The sequence below is a fragment of the Sarcophilus harrisii genome, chromosome 5, assembly GCF_902635505.1.
Source record: "Sarcophilus harrisii chromosome 5, mSarHar1.11, whole genome shotgun sequence".
In the NCBI taxonomy this organism is placed as follows: Eukaryota; Metazoa; Chordata; class Mammalia; order Dasyuromorphia; family Dasyuridae; genus Sarcophilus; species Sarcophilus harrisii.
Genome location: NC_045430.1, coordinates 281,117,527 through 281,135,238, shown reverse-complemented (window position 1 = coordinate 281,135,238; position 17,712 = coordinate 281,117,527). Strand labels below are relative to the sequence as shown.

General features: G+C 40.3%; 1 protein-coding gene across 1 annotated transcript in view; it reads right to left on the bottom strand.

The window, feature by feature from the left end:
* Window positions 1–16,046, bottom strand: part of AGMO (alkylglycerol monooxygenase) — a 298,597-nt gene extending 282,551 nt beyond the window's left edge. The window contains exons 1-2 of the mRNA XM_003772131.4: window positions 15,694–16,046; window positions 12,306–12,436 (exon numbers count right to left, since the gene is read on the bottom strand). Coding sequence (XP_003772179.2) covers window positions 12,306–12,436; window positions 15,694–15,819 — 257 coding nt within the window. The 5' untranslated portion in view covers window positions 15,820–16,046. The remainder of the gene's footprint in view (window positions 1–12,305; window positions 12,437–15,693) is intronic.
* Between the last annotated feature and the right edge of the window lie 1,666 nt (window positions 16,047–17,712).

Genomic DNA, 17,712 nt, shown 5'->3' with positions numbered 1-17,712 from the left:
ACATAGAAGTTGCATTAACCCCTGAGTAAGTTCATTAACCTTTTGGTTCCCTCTACAATATTGTTGTTCTCATCATCATTAGCATCATCATTATTAGTGTTTTAAAGCTTAGGAAAACTGTATAAAGTTGTCTCATTTGATCCTTGCAACAACACAATAATAAATAATTGTCATTTGTATTTGTGTTCTGTCATACCTAGCAACCTTGTTAGATGCATGGTAACCGCATGGGCCGCTAGGCGGCAGAGTGGATAGCAGGCCTATCCTGAAGTCAGACTCATTTTCACGAGATCAAATCCAGCCTCGGTCACTTGTTACCTTTGTGACCTTGGGCAAGTGACTTAATCCTATTAGTCTCAGTCTCCTCACCTGTCAAAAAGGAAATGACAAATAACTCCAGTGTCTTTACAAAAAGAAAAGAAAAAAAGAAAAAGAAAAGAACTCAAATGGGATCATAAAGAATCAGACATGACTGAAAATCAACTACATAAGTTGATATTGCATTTTTTGGGGGGGGGGGTTGTGATCGTCATTCTATGGATTGAAAAAAAAAAAAACTGAGGCTTGGAAGTTAGTGACTTGCCTGTGGTTACATCATTAGTTTCAGAGTCAGAATTTGGAACAAGTGCAGGGGTCTTTAGGAGTATAAACTAACACTGCTCCTGATTTCCCTGTAGAAGCCCAGAAAAAGTAATTTATCCATTTCATGCTTGGAGTTTTCTCATCTGTTAAATACAATACTAGCCCACCTCCCAGGGGTGTTGTGATGAATAAGTCCTAAAAAAATGGGGACCGCTCCCAGGGCTGAGCCAGACTACATCTCACCACATCTTAAGGCCTAAGTTTAAATTAGAGATGATGTGCTTAAAAATATTCTCAAATTCCTTCCATCAAGCAGCTTCCTTCTCAATGTCCTTTATTAGATTTACTAGGAGAGCCACAAGTGAAGAGAAAAGCTCCTAGGGACTTCATTGGGCAGAGGCCTAGGAAAGCTGTCCTGCTTTGAAACTTACTAATGGGGAGGCAGCCTGTTAAGATGGGTGACTTTAACAATGGGGTACAGATGTCAAGATATGGGAATATATGTGTAAATGGCTGATGTTTGCACTCTTAGACTTGCAAAGTGATTTAAACACATTATCTCATGAGCTCTCACTCATCAGCACATTGTTTATATATAAAGTGTTTTAGAAAAATGGGTATAGCTTCAGCAGACATATAAATGTGTCATGTTGTCTTTTAAAATTATACTCTCAAGAATTACCTACATATTTCATTTTCAAATCAATCTTGTGCTCTTGCTCTCTCTCTCCCCCCTTCCACCATCTCCAGACCAATTTGGAGATTGTATATCATGAGAAACAATTCTCAATTCAGACCGTATTTGTTAAATGACAGCAACTTTTCTTCTTTTTTAAGTCCAACTTTTTGCCTCCTTGGACATATTTCTTTAGATACCAGCTGATTCCAAGGTATTCATCTCATTTATCATTGGATTTCTACCAGAGGCCAAATGCTTTTGTCAATAACACACTGTTCAACTCCAAAGCCTTCAGGCTCTTACCAACTACCACAGATGTGAAAAAAATTAAAGGCATAGGCTATTCATGGGCTTTCCTCCCCCTAAAACTTGGCTTCATGCCCTTGGAAGAGGGGGGAAATATATATAGGAAAAAAAAACTTTGTTCCCTCTACAGAGATATTGAGAGTACGGTCATCTGCAGGAATTTGTATGTGAGCCCCCGATACATTTATAAGGCATATAAAAATGCAAATAACTGGGGGAATGAGCAGAAAGGATTCCTGCATAGCCCAAATGACCTGCATAGTCCCCAGCTGCCCTCAAATGCTCGCTGGCTCCTGAACAACCAAAGAAAGCAAAATTGGAAGGATGAAATGGTGGTTAGTTTTAGTTGAATTAATGCCCTGAGAAAATGAAACAAATACATTCAGCCATTTTAAAACTAGATAAATTCATTGTATTCTGCAGCTTACTGTACCCGATAAAAACCAGCAGATCCTACGTCTTCTTGCTTTGAGCCTGATTAAATCTGTTCTCCCCTCTCCAATCTAGGATGCATAGGAACAGATCTAGTTTTCTATTCCCTCTCTAGCTTTTTGATGCCCATTCTAACAACCCTTCCTAAAATAAAAATCCCCTTTGTAGGTTCTTCCAACTTTGGAAAGAAAGCATTATCTTTAAAGGAAGATATAAACAGTGATACTGCATAGGAAACACTCCAACATACACCAGGATAACTGATGTCCTATCAATCACATCAATGAGCATTCATGATACCACATCTGCTCTATACCAGGCTCTGTCCTAGGCAATAAATATTCAAATATTAATTTTAAAAAAAGTATTCTCAAAATCTTTTTTTACATTAAGCAGAATCACTTGAAGTTACTCCTGAATGGAAATAACTGATAACACTGAATTCTAGTTTTGCCATGTAATTCAGAACCCCTACCCATTGTGACTCTCTAGTTAAGGATCTCCAAACTCCACCAAACTCCAATTTTGGATACCTTCTAATGGTGTGACTGTGTGCAAGCATTTAAGCTATGTGAACCTGTTTCCTCATCTGTGAAATGGGGATTTCCATAGCTCTAGTACATTTCCCTCACATAAGAAGAATGCCATGTCAGCTTTGAAAATCAGTGAAAAGTATGACTTAGAAGAACTTACTTCCCAAAAATGCTGATGCTTTTCTTCCCAAATGTAAAAGATTTTTGATTTTCTAATGGCGAGTGAAGTGAGTACTCTCATATGATAATCTCATTGGCAGAGAGAGAGACAGAGACAGAAGGGTGAGGGAGAAAGGAGAGAGGAAGAGAAAGAAGAACGAAGGGGAGGATGAGGATGGAGAGAAGAAAGATGTGAAGATAATGAGGAAAGAGAAAAGAGCAAGGGAGGAAAAGAAGAGAGGAAGAGATGGGAAGAAAGAAAGAAGAAAGAAATAAAAAGAGGGGAGAAGAGAAAGAAGAAAGAGAAGAAAAGAGAAGAGAGAAGGAGGGGAAAAGAGCATGAGGGAAGAGAGAGAGGGACAGTTGAAACAGTAGGAGGATGAGAAGAAAGCAAAGGAGAAGAGAGGGAAGGAGAGGGGAGGAAATGGGATGAGGAGAAAGAAAAGGGAAATGATAATAAAAAAGAAGAAGAAAGAAAAAAGAGAGGAAGAGGGAAAAGAGGGAAGAAGAAAAAAGGGGAAAAGAAAAGGGAAATAAATGAAAAAAAGAGGGAAAAGAAGATAGAAGCAAGGAAAGAAGGGAGGGGGAAAGGGAGAGAAAAGAGGAAATACAGGGAATGAGGAAGAGAGGAAGGAAAGCAGAGGAAAAAAGAGGAGAGAAGAAACGAAAAGAGAGGAAGGGAGAGACAAAAGAGAAGGAAAATGAAAAAAAATCAAAGGGGGGAAGAGAGGAAGAAAATGTGGGGAAAAAAGAGAGAGAAGACAAAAAGAAGGAAGAAGAAAGTGGAGTGGCGAAAAAGAGATGGGAGGGGAAAGAAGGGAAGAAAGAGAGATGCAGGATGAAAGGGAGGGGGAAAAGAGAAAAGAGGGAAGGAAGAAGAAAGTAGAGGGGAGAATGGATGAGAGAAGATAAAGGAGAAAAGAGAGACGAAGGAAGAGAAGAGAAAGGGGGAGATGAAAACAGAAAGATGGAAAAGAAAAGAGAGTGAAAAGAAAAGGAGGGGAGAGGGAGGCCTCCTGAGAAAGGTTCATTTGCTAAACAAAGTGAAGCTGCCTCTGACTGAAATCCCCCTAACTTTCCTTTGGAGGTGCCAGGCCTGGAGCAGACACCCAATTTATTACCCTGTCAACTGACTTATTAGGGTTGACACAAATCGAGCAGAAATATGCCTGACATACTCCAGTTGAAGCTTTTTTTCACACATGTACACAAAGCCAAGCTTCCCTCAAGGTGGAGGCCAGGCAGGGAGGAGCTGGGGGACCTCTATTCCCTGCGTTCTATCAGCAAGATGGAACTGGTCTCCTCCCCTTTTTAACATGCAAACCCAGCCATGAATTCACCAGGACTAGAAACAATTCGCCAGAACGACACAGCTGGGAAATGATTATCAAGCTCTGGCAAGTCCTTGATTGCAGGAAATAGCACCTACATTTTCCAAAATGTTCCCACCAGACCCTGAATCCTAAACCGGAGCTCCTTCCTCTCCCCTCCACACCTTCCCACCCCCATATGACTCTGCTTTCTGGAATTTCAACTTCCATGCTGAAAACCCATCCTGGGGGGAGGGAAGAGGTCCCGGAAACAATCGATGAACTACACATTGAGCTGAAATTCTCATGTGGAGATGTGGCCTACTGGTTAGTATAAGGGATTAGGGACCTAATTCCCAAATCCCAGTTCCCGTTTAGTCATTAACTATGAATAGAGGACCTAGGGCTTGGGATCTTGGGGATACGGAGAAGGAAATCTCGCCAAGTCAGTGATGGTGATGCATACGGTCCCATTTGTCCCCACTTTAAATTAATAAATGGACTCCAGAGCTATTACCAAGTATGTGTTAGACAATAAACTTAACATTCAGGATTCAAAGGTGAGATGAAAATCATAATACTAATAATAATTATTATTATTATTAGCCATATTTGGGGATATGGATAAGTTGAGGGTCTGCTTTCTGGTCATAAGGTAGCCAAATTTTCAGCTATTGGGAGGAATTGGTCAGGTACTCTGGGCTGCTTTCAAAATATATTATCTGTACAAACAAAACTAATGCAAACAAGATTAGAAGGGAAGCAACAAACTGGGAAAACATTTTTATAATAATATATCTATTAGCTGTCTACCAGTTTCTAAAACCAAAAAAATGCAGTCAGGATAAGTTGATAACAAAATACTATTTTAATATTGAAAATTTCAGTCAGTTTGATTTCAATGCTCCTATTATTTAAGAAGCAGGTAGGTCATCCAGTGAATGGAGCACTGGTCCTAGAAATCAGATCTGACTTCAGACACTTTCTAACTGTATGACCTCAGTAAGTCACTTAACCATAATCTGACTCAGTTTCCTCATTTGTAAAGTGGAGAAATTAACAGCACCAACTTCCAGGGTTGTTGTGAGAATCAAATTATGCATTTGAAAAATAGTTGGAAATTTTAAAGTGCTATGTAAATGCCATTATTGTTCTTACTTTACCTGTGTGAAATTGGACTCAGAACCAGATCAAGGATAATCTGCTCCCGGGCTAAGGGCCAAAAATTGTGTTAGTGTCCAGGAAGTCACATATTCCCTCATTTTTATGTACGTGTAGGTGGGGTAGAGAAAAGAAACCAGTGTGGAGGAAGGAGATCAGTCTGGTAATTTCCTATTTTAACTAATTCTTCTTACTGACTAGTAGCTAAGCTCTGTTGTTTCAATGGTGGTAAAGGATTGTATGTTTTGTTGAACACCCTCTCATTTCTAGATCTCCAACCTGGCCTTTTTCTCTCAGCCCTGTTTAGATCTCTTCTTGAAGAATAGTCATTAGTCTTCAAAGCTGGTTCCTGTATTTAAAGACTTCTACCTTCTCCCAGGAAACTTTCTTAAAAGCCTGTGAGTCTAAATTACTTGGGTTTCAGAAAAGATTACTATAAAAATGCACTGGGATTTAGTCTCAGGGCACTTTTTTTGGTTGTGTTAGGTTGTTTATTTGCTTTTGGGGGTGGGAGTTAGAAGAAGGGAAGTGGCTGTGTTGATGAGAGTAAAGGAAGCCACATCTCAAAAGTCGATAAATGATTTTTCAATAAATGTTTGGTTATCCAAGGAAGAATTAAGCCTGATCATATAAAACAAAAGAGAGGAAAAGTTCTTTGTTTTCTTTGTAATAATCTATCAGATTATTACATAAATTATTTTCCAATAATAATAATATAATACATAATAATAATAATAATATAATAACCAGCCAACCATGTCTCCAGTAAAAATGAGCCATGCTGTAATGACTGGTACTTTACTTTATTCTTTCTTTTTTCTCCAAAAAGTTCTTGATGCTGACGCTGAAGGCAGACATATCCATCTGCAAAAACTCCTGCTGCTTTGCTCCATCTAGTGGAATATTGATTTTTGCTTAAGATGAACATGCCGATGGCAAGCTTTGCAGGGGCTGGGTGGCTTACTCTGAGACTGCAGAGCGGAATCATGACGGTTTCACATTTTAGAAAGGCAGAAGTTCAATCCAACTAATTTCCCCAAATTGTGAAAGAACATAGATTTTTAAAAAATCTTTTTATGGAAATATAACATGAAAGGTATATGAAGAAAAGAAAGTCTGCAAGTTGAAAAAGTATTATAAACACAATATACAGACATTTTGAGTTTAATGTGCACACTGAACACGACTGACAGTCTTGTCTATAATTTATTTGAAAAGTCAAGGATCGTAACATTAACCTGATTGATCAGTTATTACTCATGAACAATAATATTTGTACAATAGCAAATAAAAACTAAGGCTAGAACAAAGGAGTCAGAGGTTTCCTCGGAAACGCAAAGACCAAGAACACTGATGTTTTCCTTAGCTTCTTTCTCTCAGTGAGTTGATAGTACTCTCTTGGTTATTGGAATAAACAACAGGTCTTATATTGGCTGAAACATTTATTGCTTCTTGTTAAATTAACATGCACTTATCAAATCAGTCGAGCCAAGTGATGAGTACTCTGTCACTAGAGAATCATGCTTGCCAGCCTTTGTTATTACTTCTATGCTAAATATAGAATGTTAAAACTCCAGTCTTCATTTTTTTCCTTTTTTGTTCTGTTTTATTTTGTTGTTGTTGTTTTTGGGATCCAAAACATTTCTAAGGAATTAATTTTTTTTCACCTTATCTATCCCCTCGCCTTTAAAATACAAGAACTTTGATAAAGGGGATTTTCTTAGTAAGAAATAGAAAGCTCTGTCACTGACATGGCTGTCAGGGGCAGGACATAGAGATGGATGGCAGACTGAGGATCCCCTGCAACAAACTTCAGATGGCACCCCTTCACAAAAGAACACAAAACCCTGGCTCCTTTATAAATGTTCTACTTCAGATCATACCTACACCACATTCTGGTTTGATTTATAATCCGTTATTTCAAAAAGAATAATAATAATGAATGCCTAAGAAAGAGTGAATCAACTGCAAATATTTATATGTGGTATAAAACTTCTCTAGGGACAAGAAACTTTATGAAAACAGAAACATTTCAAGGAAGTCACAACAGAGAGACCCGGAAATCTCAAAGAGTGCTCCCCGAAAAATATTCTTTTAATACAAAGGAAAATCTGTCAGGATTTCCTTGCGGTTCATTCTGAAATCGGTGGGTCGAGTTCACCAAGTGTTTTAAGGTTTCATTAGTAATTATTATAGGTTGATTTTAAAAGTGAACCATCTAACTTCTTTTTCTCCTCCCCCTGTAACTTTTTATTAATGTAAGTGTTCGGTGAGCATGTGTGCACAGGAAACGATTGATTGCAAAAATACCTGCCTATAATGTGCTGTGCTTAACGCCAGCGAACAGAAATTTCCGCACAGACAGCGAGGGCTCGGTTCTCCAAGGAGAGTGGCTGGGACAAGCCAGCAGCTGTCTCCCTGCCTGCCCCCAGAATCCAGGCTGCGATGCAGCTGGCCTTTTTGTTTTCCCTGACAAACTGCTGTCAGAGAGACTGGCTAGAAAATAAAACGGATCCTTGACCAGTTTTTAATGTCTTCCTCCAGCCTGAGATCTGCTGACCTCCATCTGGGAACGGATGACCTTGACCTGACAATGAAACTGATATCCCCAAGTCCAAGGGGCTTTTCCTCCAGGCCGCCAGCCCTCTGCCGCTTTTCCGGGACAGGGATTGTGCAGTGGAAAAAGTCTACCCACACATTCGGATGAATGGGCGCCGTCCAGTTTACCCAACTCTATGTAGGGAGGGACGGAAGGAACCTTTTCCCAAACAGAAGCTTCTGCCCGATCCTCCTCCTGCATTTTCTGAATGGGGACTGGAGGCCTTAAGGAAATAGCCAGCCTCAGTGGCTCCTGGAGAGAATGAAAGTGAGTCCCTGGGAGAGGATACGATCCATGGTGTGTTAATCTAACCCTCAGCTGTTAATGATTTGCACTCCCATTTCCCCTGATGCTGCGGCTTCGGCTGCAATATTGGTTTAACGGTTTCTGTCGAGTTTCCCTGATATTTTCTTGCTGAAAGGGAGCGAAGAGGAAGGGAAACCCGATCAGCAGGAGCCGGGAGGCCCAGCCAGAACCCGTGTGTTTGTTTGTAGTTTGTTTTTATATACCTGTTTAAGGAACTTTGGGTTTTGAGATTCTGTGTGCAACAACAGAGGACCATGGAAAAAGAGTGGCCATGGCTCTTGCCCTTTGCCCTTCACTCTTTGGCATCTGCTGTGCAAGCCAACAAGGCGGAGAGGGGAAAGACAAGCATGGGCAAGTTTGGCTCCAAAAACTATTCTTGATGTGATAGATTGTCTGGGAAAGTTCATCAGTAACTATGGGAATAGTTATGATGTATCCATAAATGCAAATCTGACCAAAGAATCCTCAGATCAAGAAACTTCAAGGGCTCCCTATTTCCAGTAGAGATAATGGGTGCGTTGTTTTAACTATCATATTGTTATTAAGATTGTTTTTTTTTAATTTTATTTTTATTAAAAGCAGTCTCTGATCCTTGGGCATTTGACTTCACAAGCTGACGCTAAGCTATCTTTCCAGATTAAAGGTATGTAGACATACATATACACACATCTACATATACACACATCTACATGTGTATTTATATAGACTATAAACATGTATAATCTGGATGTAGATATAGACATCTGCACAGAGACTCTTTCATTTTTGTGTCCCTAGAAGAACCAGTATTCAGCCTGGCACTTCCAGACTGATTCATCAGGGCCCATTTATTGATCGGCTAACAGTCAACAATGGGCCATACAGGCCAGCACTACTAACTCCAGTTGCCCGAGATACTGAAGCTAGTCTTGCAGAAAGGGATGTTTGGACTTATAAGATCTCAGAGGTATCCCGAAAGCTTCATTTTTAATATCTTGCCATTGATCCAACCCCAACCTTTGGCTCATTAGCAACCCAATCACCCAAATTTTTTTTTATTCATTTGTACTCATTCATCAAGCATTTATTAAGCATCTACTACAAGCCTCACTCTGGGCCAAGGACTTAAAAAAGAAACAAATTGCTCCTGGACCTCAAAGAGCTTTCATTTTTCTGAGGGTAAAATATTTTTTACAGAAGAATTAAGCTCAAATATATACAAAATTATTCTCAACAAGGGTTTTTTAAACATTCACTTAATACTGAAAAAATGTGATGATTCAATGGAATGTTCCAAGTTTAAGACAAACACCAGGCTCCTCATGTGCTGTCCTTGACCCTGGATAGACAGATTACCAATTTCAGGTACTCCATTTTGGGAGCCAGATTTCAGGAAGAATCCTGCTAAACTGGCCCACGTCTGAGAATGGGGAAGTGTGGGGTGAGGGAGTTACTAAGATGGTAAAACTTTCCTCTATTCCATGCACTGTGGATACTGAGATAAAATGAAATAAAATTTCTCTTCTCTACAGACATCTATACAGATAAAGAGATAGCTGGCTCTATAGTGCAACAGATAGAGTTAGGGACCTGGATTTAGGAAGTCTTGAGTTTGAATCCTCTCTCAAACACTTATTAGCTTTGTAAGCAATTAACCTCTCAGGTTCAGTTTCCTCATCTATAAAAGGGAGATAATAATTTCACCTACTTAGCAGAGTTTTGAAAGAATCAGATGAGGTAACATATGAACAATGCTTTGTAAACCTTAAATTGGCATACAAATATGAGATATTGTTATTATTTTTTTTCTTGTTTCAGATCTATAATATTATCCATAACTACTCTGTGACTTATAATATTAGGGGTTACTGAGAAAATATGGACTCAAAATCGGGTCTTTTTGGTTTTGCAATCAGTCCTGCATCTGTTATGAAAATAGATAAGTATATATACTTATAGGGGAAAGTGGATATTAATAGGAAAGCCTTCCAAGAGTAGGCTCTTCAGGCAATTAGCTGGTTCACTGGACATTGCTCTGTATTTTTTTTTTTTTTTTGGATTTAGACAAGTTGGAAGTTTTATTTTTTTTCTACAACCTTCAAATTTCTATTTCATTTAAAAAAAAAAAGAATCCACCCTCCTTTTTATGGGTGGATCACAAAAACATTCCAAAGCCCTGAGAAATGCAAAAAGACAAGTCCTCAGAGCACAGTGAGAAAAACTGGGTGGGAAGCCTGAGACACAAACCACAAACCCCTCAGGAGCTCCTCCTCACCCATGCTCTCTGTTGTGTGGACTCTGATATTCATGGAAGTCCTTCTTTTTGCACATCCTCTTTTTAGATAGACACACACACACACACACACACACACACACACACACACACACACAGCTGTAATGAGGGTGTGGCCATGGGGCTCTGTCCCAGGAGACATTGACATCACCTGCCATCCTTAAGTAGGAAGGAAACACAGCTTAACACTTGGTTAGTGAGAATAATTAGTTAAATTAGGAAGCTACCAGAAGGCCAGTGAACTCCATCCTTTACGATGGATAAAAATCTGTTTTTATTTATAACAACATTGGAAGAACTAACTGAAACCAATTTCCCTTTATTAAAGTACAACAGACCGACCTGACTAGCATCTATTTGTGACCTGCTACTCAGTGCCACCAAAGAAGTTTCAGTGGCTAACTCCCGCCTCTTGGAGAAAATACTTTGCCTTTGAAGACCTTCACTATCCTTTGCAACCTTTCTTTACAGGCTGATTTCATTTTCCTTTTGCTAATATTTCTGATCTTGGACACTTACTAGCTAAGTGACCTTGGGCAAGTGACTTAATCCTGTTTGTCTCAGTCTCCTCATCTGTAAAATGATCTGGAAAAAGACATGGCAAACCTTGCCAAGAAAATTCCAAATGGGCTCATGGAGAGTTGGACCCGACTGAACCGCAATACACTTGACATTCCACCTTCAGCGTACTATTTTCTGTTACCATCCATGGTTTTCCATTTCCTGCCTTTGTACAGTCTGTGGCCCAAGCTTAGAATATTCCTGCCTCGTTTCTACTGTGTAGAGGACCAGATTCCGCTTCCAAGGTTCAACTCTGATGCAGCTTTCTCTAAAAGTGCCTTCATTCTCACGCAATCACTCCCACATCCCTTCATATTTACAACCTGCCCTTTCTTATTTACTCTTCGGTGAACATCTTGCTTCCTCCAACAGATGGGAGTTCTTTGAAGTTAGCGATGCGAAAATGCCTTTGGCATTCCCTTTCTTGCTACCATACCAGGCATAGAGCCTTTCATATAATAAACATTTAATCAATTATTATAATTGAACAGAATTTTCCAAAGCAAGAGATCTAGTGATCTCACTGCTGGGCATATATCCCAAAGAGCACATATGTGTGTGCACAGATCTCATATAAATCAGAACATATAAACTTTATAGAGTAGGGAAAAACTGAGACAAAAAGCACCCAAGTTTGGGGTCGTTTTGTTTGGGGAAATAGCAAAATGATCTATGATCTGGTAGATGAAGGTGATATGATATAACACCATGTAATATAACAACAAAATAAATATAACATAATATATGACATGATATCATATGATACATTATAACATAACAATTCACAGTAAGAAACAACAGATATGAAGAATTCAGAAAAACCTAGTAAGTCTTATATGAATGAAGGGAGTTCAGACGAGATTACTTCTGTGCTCTCTTCCAAGTCTAGAGCTAAGCATCCGATGTACTCAGCCCAGACAAAGTAAAAGGAACCAGGAGTATGAAAGAGAAATAAAAATGTCACTGAACCGAAACCAAAGAATTAATTCTAATTGTTAATCTTGAATAGGTAGCTGGAGAGACAAACAAATCTTTCTTTTCAGGTGGGAGACTATGGATGCAGAATGTTAGATGTTCTGTCCAATGCACTCACTGCTCGGTTAACTTTGCCATTTTTTTCTTTTTGTTTTTATCTGAATTCTAATGAATGGTTCAACACAGGGAGAAGAGCAATGGTAAGGGGAAAGAATGAATTAACCAGAATGAGTTTCTAAATAGCCCAGCTGACCCATCTATCTGAATCCACCCCAGATAAATGGATTTTCTAGATGATTAGAACTGGGAGACTCTTCCACATAATAGCTGAAACATAAACATTGTCTACATACAATAAAATACTTTCTTTTTCTATGTTTTGGGAGTAATCAGGTGCATTTGTTCCCTTTAACTCCAGGGTCTAGCTTACCTTGGAAGTCGAGATAAGACACCGGCCGAGATGGAGGTTAAAGCATCATCCACTCGTCCTGCTGGCTTCCCTTTGAGGATCCAGCTGAGGGCCAGCTCAAGCAGTATCAGGGAAATGAAAAATGGGGTTGCCTGTGAAGAAAAATCCCAGCGACATTTATGTGCAGGAACTATACACATGGAATTGTTCAGCTTCCTGGTCGTTCAGCTCATTGAGATAACCTTTCTCTACTCACTGAAGAAAAAGAGCCCAAGGGATAAGGACAGAGCTCCACCCAAGTTGTCCTGTTGAGTTTGGGGGGAAATAGATCCCGATTGGGAAAGAAGACAATAAGGGCCCTTATTCAGTAAGAACATACTTATCATACCTTAGCCAATGCAGAAAAAATATCTGTTCTGCAACTTCTAGCCTTGGTGGGTTTCCTGGGCTATTGAGAGAACCATGTATGAGCATGTATCACACATATGTGCCCATGGTCACATGTACAGGGCATGTCAGAGGTGAGATTTAAACTCAGGCTTTGGAGACTCTAAAGCTGGCTCTCCTATATCATGCTACCAGTCAAGACTCTATTCTGGTTATATAATAGAAGGCAAATAACTCAAGGTATTGGAAAATGTATTTAGACATGGTAGGATGTTGTTGGCTTAGGGAGAAGGTGATGTCCCCACTGAGTTCAAGGCTAGTTAGGATGGCTTATGAAGTCTCAATTCTGAGACATCATGACTTAAATGACATCAACTGAGCCACCAGAAGGAGACTCCACTGGAGGATTTTTGACTCTAGGCTAATATTGACTATTGGGTGTAGTCACTTTTTACATTAAGTGAAAAACACATTTTCAACAGTTTTTCTAGCATGTCACAGTCAAGGAAATCTATTCAAATAACCTTTCCTTGGTCAGATTCATTCCATCAGGCTCTGTATTAGGGATGGTTAATAATCAAGGAGGAGAGAATTGGAATTTGGGTAAGGAAACATGACGTGACATCTTAGATATCTCTGTCCTATCTACCCCATCTCCCCATGTATAAAATGGCAAGAGAAGGAGGGGATGGTATTTGTACCATCTCCCTTCTTGTTGGGAGTTGTGAAGGAAGCAATTTGCAGACAAAGTGAGTGCAAGCTTATTTCATGTAACTAAGAAAATGTTTCTGGAGAGTAATTGTCGATAGATCTAGGCATTTGTTTAAATGAAAAATTCAGTCTTTCCTTCCTCACATTAGAAGAAGCTTAGTAGCAGGCAATCCAAAAAGGGCTTTTTAATGTGGGCTTCATTTTCAAAAGCATCCAAAAACGTGGAAGCAAATCAGCTGTTCTGAACTTTTCCAGTCCCGGCTCTGAAGAACGTTCCCTCTCCTGTCATGTTTTTGTCTATTTCTGGCCTGAGTTAGCGAATGCTGCAAGAACAGCTCAGTGAGGATGTGGGACTTTGATATGCCGGGTTCTAATTCTGGTAGTTTCCACTTCTATTCTTTGCCAGAGTCTGGGATTGAAAAGTGGTTCTGGACAGTGTGGAACTGCAGAGAAAATTTGGTCTGAGGTCAGCCTGGGAAAGAATGACGTATACCCAACTGGTTGACACATTCTTTGTGTCATGAATTGAGCTTCTACCAGAGAAGAGGGGAGAGCATCTCTTTAGACCATTAAATACCCCATAGACCAAAAGCCAAGTACATTTGATCCAGGGTCCTTTCACACAGACCTCCCAGTAGCAAAACATGAAAGCCAGCAGGGAGTGGGATATCTATGACATGTTATCATATCTGGAAGAAACTATAAAAAGAACAAACACTTAAAAGAGAGAAATCTGGGATGCTACAGGCTGGAATCATTCTAGTTCTGCCACTTACTTCATAGAAAGCTGAGATAATTAAGATAAAAGATGGTATTGACCCAGCCTTTAAAAATTTCAAATGTGAACTTTAAGTTCTTTCATATGAGTTTTCTGTGAAGTGCTTCAGGGATTATCACTACCATCTTTTTATAGCTTAGATTCTGAAGCTCATATTTACTAATAGTCACATGACTGCACCACAGGTAGACTTTGAAGTCTGGTATTTCCAAAGTCCAAGATCCCTACTCGAAAACAGGCTTTCCTAGGCAGCTAGGGGGCATCCAAAGGGATAGAATGCTGAACCTGGATCTGAATTCAAATCCTGACTTTGGATAATTCCAGTTTTTTGATCCCAAGCAATTCATTTAATCTTGATTTACCTCAATTTCCTTATCTGTAAAATGGAAAAATAATAGTACCAATTTTTCACAACTGTTCTGGGGATCACATAATATAATATTTGTGAAGTGCTTTGCAAATCTTAAAATTATATATAAAAGTTAGCTTTTATAACTTTGATTATAATTATTATGCTTACTCCATAGCCTCCCATTCTCCTCCCCTGCGCCTGGGTACTAGCTGACTCCCAGGGCTAGAGAACTATCACTGCCTGGCACCATCACTTAGAATCTCTGCAGCCATTTTTGAGGTGCTCCTTCATCAATTCTCAATTTTCTCTAATTTCTCTAAAATCACTTCTTACCTATTTGGTTTCCATCTAGACAGGAACATTTGGCTCCTATAGAATTCAAGGTCATGAAGAGAAGGCTTAGTTTTCCTACTGTTTCATCTCTTTAGGGACTAGAAAAAACGCCATTCAGAGAAGATACTTGTCTGGTTAATCATTAGTGATGATGAAAGCCAGCATTTTTGGAGCATTTTAAAATTTGCTTTACAGACTTTATATTCTGTCCTTTGGCTTCACAACAACCCTGTAAACTAGGTACCAATATTCCTATAGTCATTTTTTAAAAGAAAGAAACAGGATCAGAGAAATTAAAAAACTTATCCATGGTCATATGGGCAGCAAATGCTAAAAATGAGATGCAAACCCCTTCACTTTTTATGCTACTGCCAGCTCTTTAAATAGTGCAGTGGGTTCAAGTGCTGCATGAACGTGGCAAGACACTGAAGTTCTTGAAGTAGCCAAAAGCTCTAAGTATAGAGAAGGAGCTGTCTTGGAAGGAGTAACTTCCTCAGTCAGGAGTCCCCTGGGCCAGTGAAGTTACAGATCTATTTCCTATCACTAAAGTGACTTTATGATAATTTTAATGTTTTTTTATCAATAAAAATACCTAATTAATGCCATGACTTCTCAGTGTCTCTGTCTCTGTCTCTCTTCCTCTCTGTTTCTCTCTGTCTCTTTCTTCCTCTCCCTCTCTCTTCCTCTTTCTCTGTCTCTGTCTCTCTGTGTGTGTCTGTCTCTTTGTCTCTCTCTTTCTCCTTCTCGATCCCTCCTTTCCTCCCTCCCCTTTCTGTCTATATAACACCGGGCTTCTCTGTGTCCCCCTGCAACATGGGGAAAGCTTACCCTTTGCTCCTGGATCTTACCTGCTTCACATAGTCAGGCACCTCTTCCAGGCTTTGGAAGGAGGTCTCATTGGGCTTCATGGCATAGAACATCATGCGGATGCCCTGGGAGAGAGACACCTCCTTGGGGTCCTCTGGGATTGCCATCTGAGCCCTGGTCAGATCAGAAGCTAGAGAGAGAAAGGATAGTGACCAGTGCCCCAAAGATTACTCTTGGTGGGTGAGCCAAGGCTGGGCCCTGCCCGGAAGGCCAGGGCAGGTGACAAGAGGGTGCAGGTCCCACCGGTGATGAGGGAAAACCAGTGCCAAGCTGGGGCTTGTTAAAGGAGACCAAGGAAGCTCCTCTGCAGCTGTAGCTGCTAATGTCTGCAAAGAGAAAGTGAAATTCTATCCTCCCCTTAAGAAGCCGGCCAGGAGGCGGGGAAAGATAACACAGGTGAGAGTTCACTGGGAAAATGTGGGTGGAAGCAAATGTGCTTGATCCCAGAGGACTGGCCATCTCCCGCTGCCATTCAGCAGCCCTCCCAGGGTCTTTGCCCTTCGTTCTCCCCGCAAGGATACACATCCTAAAACGACAGAGCGGCTTTTATGCAATGGGGTCATGTCTTTTCTCTCTCACTGGCTCATTCTTTTTTCCATTAAAAGGCCAATATTTGCTAAGCTGACAGTGTAGGACTGCCAGTATATTACTGGCCCCGAAGCCTGGGGCTTCTGGATTTCATCAAAGCCATTTGGGTGACTGGCTGCTGCTGCCCACAGGAGTCCCAGCTCCCTGGAATCTTGGCCATGCACACTGTCTCGGTTCCTCCTGGCCAGGGGCCTGGAGCTTCTTGGTTGCTGAGGCTGCCAAGACTTTGCTCAGAGCCATGTGGCTGCTTTCCTTCTCCAGGAGGCCCAGGCTGAGCTTCTGAGGTGGTCTATGGGCCACCTTGCATGGCTCCAACTCTACCCCAAGAGAGAAAAAGAAGCAAACTGGCTCAAGGAGTTGAGTCCCAGTGCCCCTCACCTGAGCCAGATGCAGGAAATTCTTGAAAGTTCAATTATGATGGTAAAAATCATCTGCAAAATACCGGCTGTGGCTCCCATCATCCTTTGCAAAACTTGTCATGGCATCAAGTATAATAAAAAGAGGGCCACACATGCTCAGAACGTGGCAGTTTTCAGCTCATCTATGAACACTGGTAGGTACTCAGAGCTCCTTGTCCGAGTCACACCTAAGGGAGGGGAGGCCATGCAGTGGCAGTGTCTGAACTATAGAATTACGGATATTCCCATCTTTGGGAAATCAGAGAAGGGAATGAAAAGGCCACTTAATGGAAGGGTGGCTTTCACCAAGTTCTTCTTGGAAGAGCAAAGAAACAGAGTTAATGTGACATCATAGAATATGAGGATACCTTGTATCACAGTGGAAAGTAAGAAGGAAGGAAGGGAGGGAGTGAGAGAGGGAGGAAAGTAGGGAAAGAGGAAGGGAGGGAAGAAGGGAAGAAGGGAGGGAGGGAAGAAGGAAGGGAGAGAGGGAAGAAGGAAGGGAGGGAGGGAAGAAGGAAGAAAGGGAGGGAGGAAGGGAGGACGGAAAGAAGAAGAGATAGAAAGAGAGAGAGGAAGGAAAAGAAAAAGGATTCATTGATTTGTGAAAATAATAGAAATTCTTTGTGTTGTCAAAAACAGTGAATATAATGGATATAGAGTGAAATGGGAAGACTTACTGGAAGTGATGCAAATTGAAGTCAGCACAACCAGAGAAACGATGCACATTATGACAACAATAGAAATGACAAAAACAAAATTCACAATTGAATGCATATAAATTTATAATCACCAAGCTTGACTCCTCCCCAGGAAGAAACACAAGAAAATAGTTTTTCTACTTGTGAGTACAGATAGAGATGAATCTTTACATATGACAACAAAACCTTAAACATATTGGTTAATTTTCCTGAATTATTTTTTCTTCCTTTAAAAATTTTTTAATAAGAGGCAGCTCCCTGAGGAAATGGAGCATAAAGTGAAGAATTTAGATGATCCAAAATTCATTAATGA